At 40.4% G+C, this 18,114-nt stretch overlaps 1 protein-coding gene across 3 annotated transcripts in view; it reads left to right on the top strand.

Annotated features, from left to right (window-relative positions):
• Positions 1-4,927: 4,927 nt before the first annotated feature.
• The window catches only part of cacnb1 (calcium channel, voltage-dependent, beta 1 subunit), a 39,857-nt gene continuing 26,670 nt past the window's right edge, over positions 4,928-18,114 (top strand). For all 3 annotated transcript variants that reach the window (XM_082530825.1, XM_082530824.1, XM_082530826.1), the window contains exons 1-2: positions 4,928-5,181; positions 11,544-11,630. In XM_082530825.1, coding sequence (XP_082386951.1) covers positions 5,092-5,181; positions 11,544-11,630 — 177 coding nt within the window. In that variant the 5' untranslated portion in view covers positions 4,928-5,091. The remainder of the gene's footprint in view (positions 5,182-11,543; positions 11,631-18,114) is intronic.

The following is an 18,114-nucleotide window of genomic DNA, read 5'->3' as shown; positions in this document are numbered from 1 at the left end:
CCGAGAAAATCACCATGTACTGAATTAAAATGTCGTGGCTGCACATTTATTATAGTGTTGATCCTTGTGGAAAAGTAAATGGATACTAGAGCTGACTACCTTGAGCTACCTTGGGTAGCAGTAGAGAGATTTAAAAAAAAAAACACGAAAGGCTAGATAGAAAGTCCTGTTCTCCTGCTGCACATTATGTTCTTCTTGAAGGAGGATGTCAGCCAGTTGCTGCAGGAGAGTTAAAGGGACTATTCAGAGACATGACTACCATAATTTCAGTAAATATGTAAAATATGATAAAATATGAATATAAGTAAAATATGATCCGTTTTTGCTCCTTCCTCCTATGCAAAACTGAGCTCAGCGGAAGTATGACCTGCAGCCGCAGAGGACGATCTTGTGAGTGGGCATCAACACTGAATCAGGACGTCACACTGATTTCCCCCCAGAAGGGCTTTATCAAAGACTGCTGCAGGTGTGGGGTTCATTTTCCTTTATGACTGGTTGATACAAGAGGAGGAGGTGGATGAATCATCCCTTTGTTTATTCAGATTTACACGGATATCATCAATGCTCTTGTAACAGTTGCTATCGTAATGCAGTGTATCACCACATGGCGGCGCCTCCTGTCTCACGACTGGTGTCACCCCCTTTTTGTTCTTCTTCGCACTCCTCCTGTAATGGATGCTCCCGTGTGTACGCGGACTAGTGTGCTCTTCAGTAATGTGTGGTAGAGGTAGCACTTATTTTTGATATTGTAAATAAATGAGTACTTTTTGGAAAGTCAGAAGCTGTTGCTCATTCGCTATCCACCTGCACACCTCCGCGGCTGGCTTCATCTCCACCGCACGTTACACTCTGTGAACTCAGTGTTTATTACACTTCCGTGACTGTCGTCATCTAAAACTCATCAACACCCAAACCTAACGATAATTTTGGGAACCGGCTGCTCATTTTGATTTCAGCCATGCACTTGAGGTGGGAATAATTCGCTATAACAGTTGGCCGTATAAACATCTGAAAATGCCACACTGAATAATATGCAGGAATCAAATACCAAATGGACCCTCAGAGACTTGCACTTGCACTTGACTTTTTACAGCCTTTTAAGGTGTTTCGGGTCCTTTTTTTAGGGGACGCTCTTTGACTTTACAATCTCCATGAAGTATCACAGAAATGTGGAAGTTTGCATCAATAGATGTGAGTTAAAACTGCATGATGAGCTTCAGCGAACAGCTAAAAAAGCTGAAAAACAGATGCATCAGACAGCATGAAAAAAACATTTTGAGATTAAACTTTTCTAAAGATCTTGAATAGTATAAATATTTTTTGGTCAGATTCAGTATACAAGACCTTTATTGTCAGTGTGGAAGCAACGTCACATAATGTATAGGAACAGAAGTGTTGGACCACACCACTTAATCTTTCAATTAAAGCAAAGCAAAGTGGATATTTGTAAATGGTAAATGGCCTGTATTTATATAGCGCCTTACTAGTCCCTAAGGACCCCAAAGCGCTTTACATATCCAGTCATCCACCCATTCACACACACAATCACACACTGATGATGGCAAGCTACATTGTAGCCACAGCCACCCTGGGGCGCACTGACAGAGGCAAGGCTGCCGAACACTGGCGCCACCGGGCCCTCTGACCACCACCAGTAGGCAACGGGTGAAGTGTCTTGCCCAAGGACACAACGACCGAGACTGTCCAAGCCGGGGCTCGAACCGGCAACCTTCCGATTACAAGGCGAACTCCCAACTCTTGAGCCACGATCGCCCTTTGTAGGAGCCAAAGCAACTCAGACACAAAGTGGGAGATCAAATAAAGTTAGTGGGTCCCTAACTAGTGTGCAAAAGTGGCCAACCATCTGCTGACAGAGTTCTAAATGTCCTTTGTCTTTAACATCAGCAGAAAAACTGTGCACCAAGTGCTTCATGGCATGGGTGTCCATGGCTAAGTAGCTTCTGGTGCACAGTTTTTGTCATACACCGGTAAAATTGAACATAAGAATATTGCACATCAGGACTGTACATGAAGTACAGTTCAGTGGTGTTGCAGCTGTTGTGAAGAATTTGAGTTTCAATCTGTTTGTGGATGCTTTTATAGCACTAAAGCACCCGCCTGCTGCAAGGAACTTGAACAAATGGTGTCCAGCATGTGTCTTTGTGAAGTTGCTCAGCACTCTTCAAGCAGTGAGTGATGCAGAGCTGTTCCAGAGATGGCTGGCAACAATGTTTTGTGCTGTTTTCAAAACACACTGGAGTGGCTTTTTGTCAGCTTTGGTGCTGCTACCTTACCAGGCTGTCATGCAGCTTGTGAGCGCAGTCTGTAAAATTTGGCAAGCCATTATAGGGGGGAGTTGGCTCTCTTTGACTTTTTTAATAAATAAAGGTGTCATCATCCCAGGAAAGGTGCTCAGTGATGTGAACCCCCAGAAACCAGAAGCTGAGGGCTCTTTTCATGGTCTCTGTATTGATGTATAGAGGTGTCTGTGGTTTTCTTTGTAGTCCTTGTTTGGTGGCATATTTGGTGTGATTATGTCCATGATTTCCTCAGTAAATGCATGCTAATAATTCTTTATTACTGAGGTGGGAGTACTGTACAATAACGTTGTTTTTTTTGTTTTTTGTTTTTTAATATATCAAAAATACTAGCGGACAAGAGAGTAGCAGAGGAGGAATATTCCAGCATCCAGAGCACATTGCCAAAAAAAGAATTTCTAAAAAAGAAGAAACTAAGAACTGTGACCTGATGCCTGAGTCGAGTTCAGCAGAACACTTTCGCAGCATTTTAAAGAGAAAGACAAACCAACCAAACCCTTCCGCAAAGAGGGTTTAAAAAAATAGTTTGAACAGCGGAACAGCAACAAGATCTGTACTGTCCTGCATGTCAAAGACAATTTAATCTGTCATCAAAAGCAAAGGCAGAACAGGATGCAAATTAATGAAATAAATAAAAGATTTAAGTAATTAAAGTTGTACTGTTACACTGAGTCTCTACTGTGGAGCCTGCACTTATTACAGTAAACGCAGTTAAATCAAATCATGAGACTGCAAAAGTTTCCCCTCTACTCATGTGTCATGCTTCTGTTACTGGCTTCCATCTAATGTCTGTCCAACAGATACATTTAATATCGGGGCCTTAGGCTAAATAACGCCATCAAAAAGTCAAATCTGAGCAATTGAAAGGTGGCAAAAACTTTGCTTTCACTTTCGGTCTAAAACAATGCGCCTTAATAAAACAGGTGCATGCTACCTGCTCAGCATCAAATGACAAATCGGGAAATAGCTAGCTGAAGAGCTGGTTAAGGCATGGATGTTTTTAAGTTAGAGGACAACAAAGATAAAATGTATTGTTTACTGGATGTGTACTCATGGGATGGTTTGCCTATGCATCTGCCCACAAGTGATGATTTGCATTTAGCTGTCCACTCGTTTGTCTTTTCTGTTGTTGTTCCAACTCCAAGAGACCAAAATTATGTTTAGTTTGATGATTTTGAAAGCTTTAAGTTAATCATTTATAACTTTTTTACTAGATACATTAAAACTGTGAGATGATAGTGATTCGTTTTTTAAAAAATATTTCTGTATTTAGCTAGGTAACGCTAAATTTGGGCCCTCCTAGCAAATCAGACAGTCTTACCTGCTTCTGGGTCAGCATTATAGCTCAAAGTTTATTTATTTTATTTTATTTATTTATTTTACCCAAGGCCACATCAACATCATTCTCCTCTTCTTCAAATCATAGAGACGTAAGGCATTGAGACTCCCTGCTGCTTCAACAAACTAGCTGTCAAATTGAACTATTCTCACCCCCCATTACAGCCCCGCAGGACCTTTGATTCCTGGATCCCGGTGCGGGGACCAGTGGCTCAGCTTGACAGCCTATCCACACCCACAGCATCCATCGCTCCGTCTCGCTTCTCTCCATCAATCGATAAATGAGGGTGGGGTCTGTTCAGTGGGGCGTGGATCTCGGCTTCCAGCTGGAGTCTGTTGAGTTGAGCGCACACAAGGAAAAGAATCGACGTCAAGACAGAAAGAGAAACACAGAAACCCGAGAGTAGTTAGAAGATCCTGCCTTCAAAATAAAAGCCTGCCTGCGCTAGGTCGACTGATTTTGTAGCCATTAGTTTCTACTGTTACATCTTTCACAAATATAAATTTAACAAAACTGGTACCATATATTAGTTTTAGCACAAGTGTTTTGCATTGTTTACACAGTGCAAACAGTGAAAAAAAAAACATATTGTACTTAACCTTGATGTTGATAGGCAGGTTGTTTCAACTCTCAGGGAACAGTTCATCTCATTGTTCTTTTTTCAGCTGAGTGTAATTCCTTATGGCCAGCGTTGGGGTTATTATTCCAAAAATGTGACATATTACATGTTAATTACATACTTTTAAAAAGAAAAAGCCCAAGTAACACACTACGCCGACACGGCTTATGACTGGTTGTATGTTTGGGCCTATTGTCCTACTGCAGAGTAACACTTTGCATTACCGATGCATTTGAGCATTTTGCTAACCCTGAAAGCGCATAAGGACCACAGGGGTCAAAGTTCATAGGTCGTGCTGGATCAGATGTCCCCAAAGCATCCCTTAGTTGCTCTGCTGTGTGTTCAGGCTCTTTGCAAAAGCAGGTTCTGCCAGAGGTCTCTTACTGTCTCCCCACCACTGCCAAATTTATTTCTCTCTAATATTCTACAACCTTTACCTTCTTATACATAACAAACGTAGTTTTGAACATGTGCTATGCGGAATAAACATCGAAAACTTTCAAACAGGTAAAAATAACAAAACTTGTAGTGATGCTTCTTTCCTATTCAAAGAATTTTGTTTTGAAAGCAGGATAACCGGATGTACCCGTGCGTCACACCCATAACTTGACTCTTGTGTAAAAGCCTGGTGCGACAGTGTGTAACGCTATAGGCTGGAAGGAGGCAGCTGTTGCCATTATATTATCAACCAGCTTAGACGCATCAGCGGCTTCATTCTCTCCGAAGAAAAAAAAAATAAAAAGATGAGTCGATCGACACCATCGTAAACACACGAAACTAGAAACTGAAAATAGATTTTTAAAAAGTTAAATCAAATGGTACAGAAAAGTAGTATGTCCAGGACGCCTTCGACCTCAACCCAGGAGATCCAAATGGACATGTTCGACCATCACCCACACACACAGGTAAGACCAAGACACGGGAAGAGGGTAAAGCTTAAATATTATGGGAGTATTATGTTAAAAATCCCACGTCTACTATTTTGAATTCATACTCTATATGATGCTGGTGACCATTAAAGCTGCTGCACTTCTGAAGATTAACAGGTTGTTCTCCAATTAAGTCGATAAATTTGCCTTCGGGGTGCCGAGACGCTCGTGTACGTTGCACGGATGAATTTAGTCAAATTAATGATTTTAAGAAGAAGTGAAATGGATGAAATATTCTAGTTTTTTTATTTATAGCTACATCCTTGTTCTGTGTTTAATTTTTTCTGGCGTTAATAAGTCTGTGCTATGTAACTGTGATGTGACGCTTGTTTATATGCCGTCTGACCAGAGGGTTCCCAGGAAAACCACGCCTTTGTTTAATTGATGTCTAATTATCGAGTAACATGTTGAATTGACCAGCTTCTTCTTTTTTGCGGGGGGGATTTAATAATTTCCATAAATGAAAGAGCGACTTGAGTTTTTCATAGGTGGAGTTGGTTTATGTTGTTGACATTTTTCCCATTTTGTAACCCCTCCTCCCAAAATACCAACAAATAAACAAACAAACATAAAATAAAATAATAATAACTCATTGATAGCTTTTATCTCCCCATGATGTCACCTGTTTTACAGCCACAAATACAGAGTGGCTTAGGAAGTGACATGACGTTGTGGGCATGTTTAGACATAAATGGATGACAAAAAAAAGAAAAAAAAAAGATGAGAATATCTAGAACAAACACACCCACGCTGGGCTCAGTCATTATCTCTCTGGAGAAGGGGAAAAAAACAGAACACCTCACCATCACAGACAACCAGCGCTTCAAACCCTGCCAAGTCCCGCTCTCTCCTCTTTACTCCCACTTCTCCCCCTCAGCTCTCCATCCACTTTGAATGTGCCACTATGCCCATCCTGCTCTCGCCTTCTCACCTCATGTGAGATGTCTGTTTTTAGAAATCAGATCTTTATCTGCTGAGAGGCTGTGGTGAGAAGCAGATGGGCACGGCCCTTGTGCCAGGCAGATTAGATGTAAAGTTCATGTTGACCTGCAGTGGGCTACGCTGTTATATGCACTTGTGTTTCTGCTGTAGAGAGAGAAGAAGAAGAAAAAAAGACACATTTCTAATATCCTGCAGGAAATGGCCAGAGTTCTCTCACCAGCCAGTTCTTTAACACGGAAGAAGAAATGAACTGTGTGCCGAGAAATTATCCAGTTTCGGAGCCTGAGGGCAGCTTAGATTAAAGATTGTGTCTGCTGACCGCTGTCACATTGCAGATCAGTTGGGCTCTCTGAGCACAATATTGTATAGAAGGTTCTGGTTAAAAGAATGAAATATGTTTGTGATACCTTTCAGTGTGCCACCCTCCACCCCTTATACTCCCTGCCTTCCTGCTTTCATAAACAGCACCCTCCTTAATTATACACTTAATCTGGGAGGATGTTTACCAGCAGGAAGCTTCCCATCCCACTTCCTTTGGCATTTCTCTGCTCTTTGGTGACAGAAATCAGCTCCATCATGGCTCCAATCATGCAAACATGCATGCTAATGCATGTATGCACCTGATATCACACACGCTGTGAGATGTGATAAAATTTACCAGCTTAATTGCTGACAAATTTAGTGGCACAGGAGCTTCTCCAGCATAGCAAACAGTGGGATCGGGCTGTGAGGCTACTTTTGGGTTCAATTTCAACTTTATTGTCCCCAATGAGAAATTGATTTGTGGCATGTCCACTCATCAAACAACACAGATATTTTATTATTTAAAAAAAAGAAGCTGGACCTGAGTCCTCCCTAAAATCTTACCAGTCTGGTCCTATTGAAAGGCAGATTACCATACAACCAATGGTAAATGGCCTGTATTTATATAGTGCTTTACATATCCAGTCATCCACCCATTCACACACTGGTGATGGCAGCTACATTGTAGCCACAGCCGCCCTGGGGCGCACTGACAGAGGCGAGGCTGCCAGACACTGGCGCCACCGTGCCCTCTGACCACCACCAGTAGGCAACGGGTGAAGTGTCTTGCCCAAGGACACAACCACAGAGACTGTCCAAGCCGGGGCTTGAACTGGCAACCTTCCGATTACAAGGCAAACTCCCCACTCTTGAGCCACGATCACCCCAATGATACAAAACATTAGAACAGATTCTATAAAACCTTTATTTTAAAAAAGGGTCAACACTTCAGGTGAAACATTAAAAAAAGTTCAGCCATTGTTGGACTTTTTTTTGTGTGTGTTGTAGCAGCAAAATGTGACTCAAAGGACAGAACATTACCAAGAAAAACAGGTAAACATGACAGTATATTTGCACACAGGTCAAGAACCATGGATTTTGTCTTGTATCGCTAGGAAAACGAAGAGTGTTTAGCTTGTTTCAGTGAGTACGCGGCTGCTGTTATAAGAAAGATGTGAAACTGAGACTATCCAACCAAATTATCTTACTACTGCCTGGATATCAAAACACAATCACCTCTCAATGTTAGATGATAACTCACACAAAATCAATAGGATTAATTAAATTACACATTATACATTTGAGTGGATTGGCGGTTATTTATACTGGATCCATATGTTTGAAATGCTGTCTGCAATATAGTTCTTCATGACCCTGATGAGGGCCGCAACCTGACATGGTAAGGTATTAAAGTTGTTCCTCATCATACAATTATTGCTGGCGCTTCAGCGTCTTTAGGCGATGAGCCTTCTCCATGCACCTTGGAAGTAGGTGTGTTGTGCCAGAAATTAACTTTGTGTTTTCACTATGTGGGATTTGCCAGTTGGACGCTCTAAGACTAACATCCAAGCAAAAGGGGGATGTGAGCAGCACCAAGATTAAATGTTATCAGCTGATGCACAGAAACTGTAGGCTGCAGAGATGTAACAGAGCAGGAGCAAGACCCATGCATGGAACAGAGGGGGCATTAATGAAAATACCGACAAAGTCAGATAAACCGTGAAAAGGATGAGCTGATGTGAACGTGGGTTGCAAAGCGGCTTACAGAAAACAGCAACTGTAGGCAGAGTGAAGCACCCCGAATAGCACATCCTGTATGCCTTTTACTGATGTGGACTGACATTGTGATTGTGAATATTCTTCTAAGTTAAATATCCGAATACAAACCAACATCTGTTTGATATTTTTGCGTGACAAAATATTTTCATGAACGCACACAGCACATCTTCAGAGAAGTCATGATTCTTGGATTCTTTCAGTCAGTGTAGGTGGACAGATTTGCCAGCAGTGATGTCATCCTCTATTTTTAAATCTGAGCAGCACAAAGTACAGCTGCCCATCCACATCATTGACAATATCTTGTATCAACACTTCATATTTCATTTCAATATTAAAAACCCACTACCCATGTTAGCCGAACATTGAAACACCATACTTAAGCTATTGTGCAGAGGTCTGGGGCAATAACTATAAAACCACATTACATTCACTTTTTACTCTTCAAAAGAAAGCAATTCGAATCATCCACAATGCAGGTTATAGGGAACATACAAACTCACTATTTTTGCAGTCTGAAATATTGAAAATTGACGATATAGTGAAATTCCAAACAGCACAAATTCTATTCAAAGCAAAAAATAAAGAACTGCCAGGTAATATTCAGAGTATGTTTTTTTTGAAAGAAGGAAGTTATAATTTAAGGGGTTTTTGTAACTTCAAAACAATGAAGGTACGTACTACAAGAAAAGGCTTTTGTGTTTCTGTTCAAGGAGTGAAACTATGGAACAAACTGAATATGGAATTAAAGCAATGTCCAAACATAAAACTGTTCAAAAAGAGTTATAAAAATATGATCTTCTCGATCTATAAAGAAAAGGAAAATATTTAAATTAAGTGAATGTCTCTATTTAAAAACAAAACAAAAACAAAAAATTCATGATGTGATATTATAGTATATAGTATATCAGAAATCTGTTCACTATTTTTATTACAAATTATATCAGTAAGGAAGCTGACTAAATATTCACTGATAATTTATGGGACAGGGGTGGGATTAAATAAGTGTATACTTCTTCCCACTCCCTTTCAACATGTAAATTAATCAGAATGTTTTTTTGTATGTAATTTGTATAGTATATTTTTTTTTCTCTCATTTCTTTTCTAAATGTACTTGTATATTGTTCACATGTTGAAATAAATTACCAATCAATCAATCAATCAATCACAGTAATTGTTGTGGGTTCATCAGAGGTTGTCTTTTTTTCTGTGGAACATCCTGTGGTGTATTCATCCTATCCCATCAAAAATACTAAATCAAGCATACAACAGAAAGCTCTGTAGATAATTTTTTGCGCTGCTGGAGGCTTAAGATTGATTGAAATGGATTCCTGAGCTGGATTTTTTGGAGAAGAACATGTAACAGATGTGTTCCCTTTTATTTGTTAACACTGGAAACCTCTCGGCCGCAGCGTGCTTTTATGTTCGCACCAGTTGGCGCTGGTGTAACAGGTCATGTTTGTTTAAAAGCAGGCGTGACAGCATCATTCATCCAAGGGCCTCGGTTTGCCCCGTTGAACATAATGTGACAGTGATAGCAAAATACTGAGTCGAGGACACTCACTGTTGGCTTGTAGTTAATCTGTCTCTGGATCCCACCTGCCAATTCAAGATTAGCCAATATATACTGACATTTGGGAAGTTTTGAGGTAGTTGTTCAGTGTTTACAATGGTGAGCATGTTTGTGTACAAGATCTGGGGGGCTGATTGGAAACAGTAGCAGGTAAATGCAGTTGTTTCTCATGGGAACCATAAAGCAAACAGATGGTTTATTAGAGTGTCACTGAAGAGAATATGTTAGGGTTTCATGCTGATTACTGACCTTTTGTGTATCCTTTTAAGAAAACTCACACCTCTTTTGAATTTTTATGTCTTTTTTAATCATAAGTCATATCTTTTCATGTCATGAGCAACACTGGAAATATTTATGATGATCACATTTTAGTTTTTATTTACAAAATTCTTTCATTTTAATTGGTCAAATATGTGTATAAAAATAAACAAACATCTTCACTGGTGAAACTGGCTTTGTATTGGTCCAAATCAGCTACCTGCTAACATGGACAGATTAGCCAATTGTATCTTAGTCACTAGCAAAATACGATTGGAATCCATATCAGCTTTTATTGCTTTATACTTTTGTGGATCCAAATAAAGGGCAAAAAAGGAAAACTCAAATTTTTTTTCATCCTTTTTTAATTTTACTGATAAGTTTTAAGCTAAAATTAGCCCATGTTACTCATTTCATAGAAACTCCATGCCAGTTCCCTCAGGCTGTTTGAGACAACCAATACCTCTTTTATGCTTTTATTGTATTGTACAGTGTGTTCATACACTCGGGATTATGGGCATTATGGGGAAAGCAATCCTGAGAGAGATAGTTTATTCTGCTGTGTGATAGTTAACATTAACAGAGGATAGTTTTCACTAGAAACTAGAGTGAGTGTTTTGGAGTGGCTGTCTCGAGCTAGTTTCCTGTTGGGTTTGTTTTGTAAACTAATGTGAAAAAAAGAGAAAAAGAATCAAATAGACATTTAGTGTGTTTTTCTCAGGAATCACATCAGCTGCAGATGATCTGTGTAAACAAAATAAAATACACACCCGTGCAGTCCTTTAATGGGAAATGCCACAGCTGTTCCTGCTTAAACATGCTGAAAACTAGGGGGCATCCGGATTTGAACCAGAGACCTCTTGATCTGCAGTCAAATGCTCTACCACTGAGCTATACCCCCTGTGAGCATGCAGCAACAGGAGGATGATTACCTGAGGTGTGTATTAATGTGCTCTCTATGTGGTAGCATGTCTTTTCTGTATATTAATCGACTATGTTTATTTCCTTATCAGCAGTTCGCTTTTCATGCTGAAAGAACAACAACGCCATCCTTCTGATTGCAGACAAATGCGATTAGTCGGCATTGCGTTCCCATGACAATGTGGGCAGGGTGGGCTCATAATGCAATGTGTGGCCTCTGCACAACCCGGACAGGCCGTTTGCCAGGGGTCTACCAATCAGATTACAAGGTCCCAGTTTGCATCACAACATGAAAAATGACATGTAATGAAGGCAGTTCACGAACACGCTGGACACATTTTCTCTGCTCGACTTCCTCTACGGTCTGGGACTTGGGCTGCTTTATCTCTGGCTCCATCTAACCACCTGATCATATTCAGAAGCTTTTACAAACGCTGCACCAAATGTTAATGGCTGCCATGCTCCTCGGAAACAAGGTTTTTCGAGAAATATGTCGAGATAATTATCGTAAACGAACATAATTAAACCTTTTCTGTTTTTTTTTCTCTTTTCTCAAAACCTTCAGGGAAAGTACGCCAAGAGGAAGAGCCGATTTAAGCGCTCAGATGGAAGCACCTCATCTGACACCACCTCAAACAGCTTTGTCCGACAGGTAACATTTCACACCTAATCCTTCCCTCAGATTTAATGAGGGCGCCAGACTTGGCCTCATCTTGTTTAATGAAGAATTACAAGTTTAATGGAATCAAGTGAGAACTTTTAGTGCCTTTGCATTTCAAGAGTTGCTAATGAAAACTCGTGGTTTATTGAATTTATTAAAGTTTTTATTCCCTTTTTTTAACATATGCAAATTGAAATGTTACAAGAGATTATTTAAATGTGTAAATCAATACAAAACACAACACAGTGAACACATTGTAACAAAAAAATAGCTAACATATATCTGTAGTACAATATGAAATAAAAGTGTAAAACACAACAGGGCAAAGAATGAAAAATAAGAAGATAAAATGAGTTAGTGGTACTGTTAGTTTATCACATATACTAAAAAAAGAAAAAATACTTTGTATTAAGTCTGTCCAAAGCTCATAAGAATTTCCATGGAAATTGTTAGCCCTTGTAATTAATCCTAATCTGACTCTTCCAGTGCCAGAGAATGACTGCAAAGCTGTGTTAAAGCCTGCAAAAAAATGTTGTTTAGATACATTTACATTGGCAACAGTAATCCTCATCCACTTTAACATGTGTATAATAACAATATCTATGGGTGACTTTATTGCACATAAATTTATCCACCGCATTCACAAGTAACTGAAAACATCAACAACATGATCCTCATGTAGTTAGATATTCTATTTAACCTCTCATTCATTTAGTATTATAGTTTTTCACAACTACCATACAATGTCATTTTTATTAAAAAAAACAAACAAACAACCAAAACCACATTTTTGGTCACATTTTGTTTTAGTCACATAAAACAAACTATTTGAATATGTGAATTTTCCAGATAAGTAACATTTATCTGGAAAATCATCATCACTTACAACATATTTATATTGATACAGATTGATTGATATATTTATATTGAATACATCATTGATGCATTTAACGAAATTTACTGTAAATTTCTAAGTTAAAATCTGTAAATTTTGTAGTAACCTGTAAATTTGTATATTTTACTGTAAACCTACTGTCATTTAATGGTCGGGCATTGCACAGCTATTAGCATTTCACCTCATGTCATACTGCGTATGGTTGTGTGTGTGACAAATAAAATTTGAATTTGAATTTGAAAGGTGAGCACTGAAAACATGTTTTTCTGAAACATAAATTGCCCAATTATCAGAAGTATTCAGGATTACTGCATCATAATCTGTTTGTTTCTGAAAATCAGAAACAAGAAACAGTTTTGGATTCTAAACATTCTCACTGTATATTTTTCTCTGTATTACTTATATTTCATTCTCTTCAAAGTAAAAAAAATATAGTTTTTATCCCATACATATGAATTTAAGTGTAATGGTTGTAGACAGGTCTAATAAACAAACATAATATTTAATATAAAAAAATTGTTATGGCAGCTAGAATAAGTGTGGAACCAATAAGTGTTTTATTGCAGAGTTAAGATCAGGTTACATTTTTATGTTTGCAGTTCTTTCTCTCTTTACCTGTGCATGTCACAGGCAGCACACACACTATATAAATAAACATTCATGATATGATAATATCTTACTAAAACCCCTGTGGATGGAGCTGTGCATCACAGCATTATTCTCAACTAGTTTGAGCTGAGCAACATCTGCACAGATTCCTCCAGGTCCGACTGTGAATCCCAATCCCCAAGTCTTACTCATGCCACACCAATGCCCTCTGATCTGACCCCTCCCGGCCTGTTGATGTGTGTATACATAGATTTCTCTGTCAATCAATGCATGTAGTGAACAAGTTATAGCTTTAAACTTGTCCAGCTGCAGATGTTAATGTTCCTGCTCGGAATGACTGAAGAAGCCTTTCTTCTTGAGCTGTGAACATTTCTTCTCCTCGGGGGGTTGAAGGAGTTGGTTTGGGTATCACACGCTCATGACCCACGCAGCAGTCCTTGTCTGGCTGTGACATTTCTCAAAGACATGCTGCGCCGCAGCTAAATGAGCCCCCCTTTTCCACCTGACCTCTTCATTTGAGAGAGGGAATGATGCGCCGCGAGCTGAATGACATTTACCTGTTCAGTACTGGTGTTTCTTCAGAAAAAAAAAAATCTCACTGCCGTGTGGTGAACACAGGGAGCTCAACTCCCCTGTGGTTTCTAAAGGTTAGCCACATCCCTTGCCTGCACATACCCCCCTTCCCACTGCCTTGTTCTTCATTAAATTTGTGACGGTGGACTACAGGTAGACAGGGCTCATATCACCCACGCTGTATAACGAGCGCATTACCTATATAGTAAGGATGATTTCATGCTTCATGATATAAATATGCTCCCATGCCTTACACTACTGCACATCAGATCCACTCATCAGAGTTGTCAGGGTTGATGTTGAGCTGCCAAAATGTTGCACATAATGTAAAAAGTGATTTAGCAACTCAACTGTTAAGTGTATGGAGTGTTTCCACACATGCACACAATTTTTTAAACTATGTTAAGATATTTTTTTAAGGTGTTTATTCCAGAAAAAGAAGCATAAAGATGCGTTATATAGGTTTTTCATACATATAGCCCTTATTAGCCGAACAACTGAAAGCAGAGCCCTGTATAGGCTTTACATTCTCACACACACCTACGCAAGTGCACACTCGTTCTTTCACACACACACACACACACACACACACACACACACACACACACACACACACACGAGTAGACGAGAGCCACAATCAACCAACAGTGGAGCGGCTGGTACACTCGGCCTGGTTTCCACGGCAACCGGGCTACTGAATCTCTCCTTGTGTGCAGGCACAGTGGGATGGAGAGACGAAGGAGAGCATGTTTAGATGGGGTTGTGTTTGCTCGTGTGTGTGTGTTTGTGCGTGTGTGTGTGTGTGTGGGTGCAGCCTACGTGTTTGTGCAGTGTCAAGTTCAACAAAAACACACTCTGCCTTCAGGTGTGTGAATACAGGCAGGGACTGTCTGCTGCTGCTGTTGTGTGAAGTTGGGATTATTGTATTTGCTCCAGTAGTATTTGGTGATGATGTCAGTAAACAAAATACTTTTTACTTGCATATTTATGTTCACCTTTTTTGGATCAATCATGCCATGATCTCAAGCCAAAACACCCTCATCAGGGACCTCTAACACCCCCACCATGGACTGCTCTCCCTGCTGGAAAGAGGCTCTGCAGCACTCGGTGCAGGACCACCAGGTTATGCACTTGCGTTTTTCCCGAGGTCATCGGAAGTGCTGAAATCTAATTTGATACCATGTTTCTATATGTTAATTTCACCGGTTGCTTTAAGCATTGCATTTTATATGGTAATTTTGGATTCTATATATTTTTATATATTTAGCATAGGTGTTTATACTTTCACCCTGTGCTGAACCAACTGCAGTGAAATTTTGTTCCTTGTACGCTTGCTGTACACTGAATGACAACGAGTCTGTCTGTCAAATTAACAACCCAAAAAACAGACACAGCCATCACTGCTTCGTGATGCAACATCAGTTTAGAAAGGCTGTTATAATAAAAACATGACTTCTAATAAGGACACAACAAGATCCTTCGGACAATGTGAAATCCAGCCTGAACTTCCTATTCCTCTCTAACCCTAAACGTCTACATGAAGCATCTCTTACAGAGAATGAACCCAATTGTATTTTCCGGATTTAATCACCAGTGATGTCCAGTAGTTTAGTTTTTAAGCCGATGCTGATACGACTTCACGTTTAAAAAGAAAACAAACTGAAAGACAAACAATCTGCTAAATGAGGATGACTATATTCAAAAGAAGACTGCTATTTCCCTCTGCAGGAGGTAATATTTGGCAGTCTGGCCCTGTTGGGGGGGGGCCTCCCCACCTCTCCACATGCTTAAGTGTAAACCATAAAGTGTAATTTACAGTACAGGGTTCAATCCCTACAGTATTGGACAATGTTGTTGTTTGTATTTATACTTGTGTGCTGGTATGTCTACATTGTCTGCCCACAAGTAAAACACAGGTGTTCATAGTGGACTTGAAATCCAATAATCTTGAACAACAATTACTACAGGACAGAAAATGCCAGAAACCATTCTGAGCTGTCGGAGCTAGAAAAATTAATAAAACAACATATCTTTTGTACACTGTCAGAATACTAACTATTGCATTACTGTAGTGAGCATGCGATTAGTGCTTTTACTGAAATATTATCCTTGAGCTTGTCTGCATACAAATCACAGTAGAGAGCAGCAGCAAACCGATGCACAGAACAGAGTGGGGATAAAACACAAAAGGTCCTTTTGTTATACCAGACATAGCATGAAAGTTGGAGTTGAGGTGGAGGTAGGTTGCAGATGCAAGACAGCAAATCTTTATCAGAATAGCTATGAAAAAACAGAATCAAGCTGTTGCAATGACCCAGTCAAAGTCTGGACCTCCACCTGATTGAAATGATGTGGAGAGCTGTGCATACACGAATCCCTGCTAACCTCAAGCAACGTTGTAAAGGAGAGTGGGCCAGAATTCCCCCGTTTTCACAGTAGTCCCTGCAGTCGAATCAAATTTTTCTTTTTAACATGCTCTGTGTGATTAATGTGATAGATAACTAACTGATAACTGCTGTTGAATAAATTAACATTGTGATATGAGAACTTCCACCTGAATAAGACTCACCTCAGTGCAAAGTTCATTGCATTACAGCAAAGATATGACATATTTTAGTAGGTTGAGTGCTAAATTTGCATTACAAGACCTGCAATATTTTTTCAGTTAGTTAGTTAGAGTTTTGCAATATTTGAAATATGTTTCACTCATCAAAAAAAGCCATATAGGAAAATTTATCCACAATTTGAATGTCTTAAAAACTATTTGAATCATTTAAAAAGTAGAATAAGTCAAACTTGCATGTGGTTTTGCTTTAAACACAGATTCATTTCTGACATCAGAATACCAAGACCCATTAATCTTCCCATAGACAAATCCTGGCTTGGTTGCCATATATGAAGACTTTGAGTGTTTAGATCCCGGAGAGATGCAAGCCGTCCTCCTGTCAGATCTGACATATGAATCCCAGCAGAGAGCCCCAGTTGCTGCTGTGTTTGGCTGCTCGAGGAGCCAGCTGGTATATGTGTTAGCAGCTCTCTGTTTTTTCACCGTCCCTCAGCTGACTCTGTTGTCACCGGTTACAAACACAAGTCAGGAAGGGGTGGTGGGGCCTATAGCCATGAAGAAGCCCCTGTCATTGTGTCAAAGGTTGCCCTCTGGTGGACACAGTAGACTTTTCTACCTGCTGCCTCCACAACACCTCCACCTACAAGTATCTGCTCTCCAACTGCCTCCTTTTAGCCTTTTAATAGTGTCCTATTTTGGATAATGTTTAAAATGTAGAAGGTCATGGGGTATGAGCGGTAACTATTCAACAGATACTTCAAAGGCTCGAGTCATCAAGCGCCAGTTGCTTCAAAGTGTCACAGCCCAGATCGCTGCTCTTCATGTCCTCCATTCCCTAATGCTGCACTGACTACCTCTCTTGTCTGTTTTACCTCTGCTCATATCCATATTATTCCTCATCTGATACCCCTGTTTCCAAGAGATAGACAAAGAAACAGAGAGAGCTAGAGAGAGATTGGGAAGAATGAGATCTGGACAGAGGCAAGGGGGACTGAAGCAAAAAAGAGAGAGGGGAGGGGGTTTCCCTGGGCACTGCCCCAGTCTTCTCCCACGTCAGCTGGGGCACTGAATGGCTGACGACTGCATACCAAGCCTCCTTCTGGGTCTCAGTGTGTTCACGTCCCTGTTTCTGCCCAGCCAGGGCTAAATATATTTCCCCAGTTTGCAAATGTAGCACAAGTCCTGCAACCTGACCCCCAGCCAGTTCCAGCTCCCTTCCTCTACACAAGGTTCACGTTCCTCTGGGTTGTGGAGGTGGGGGGTGGATATGTGTGTGTGAGGGTGTGTGTGTGCGAAAGGGTTGGAGGTTAAGAGAGCGCTCACTTAGTTTCGGGCGCACGACACTCTTTTCTGGCTTTCTCTCCTGTCACACACACACATACACTCACAAATACACACATACACTCATGCACTTGTTAAGCTAGACACTCACACTAGGTCCCACGATATACACGTTACTCTGTCGGCGGACTCTGGCGTTGCCCCCTTGGTTTGCCGTGGTGTGGCGAGTGTGGCAAACGAGGTATGGAGAGGACTGAGAGGATTCAAAGGCCTGTGTTGGTAAGAAGGATCTGGATTAATCTACAAGCTGTGCACTTTCTGCTGTGCCTGACTCAAAGTATGTAATGCAAGTGTGTATCAGTTTCCTTTCTGAATGGACTAACTTTTTGAAAATTCAGCAGAGGCTTTGAGATATGACTGGAGAATATAACTTTGTGTACCGTCCTGATAGCGTTATACCCCCTGCTCTGCGGCTTTCTTTGCTCCCCCTTGACTATACGACTGTGCGATTCCATTTTGGGCCGGGCCACAGCTGCTGGAAAGGCGCTGTG

Source organism: Aulonocara stuartgranti (assembly GCF_965226115.1).
Source record: "Aulonocara stuartgranti genome assembly, chromosome: 4".
Taxonomy (NCBI): domain Eukaryota; kingdom Metazoa; phylum Chordata; class Actinopteri; order Cichliformes; family Cichlidae; genus Aulonocara; species Aulonocara stuartgranti.
The sequence above is the reverse complement of the archived record's forward strand: the minus strand, read 5'-3'. Positions and strand labels throughout refer to the sequence as shown.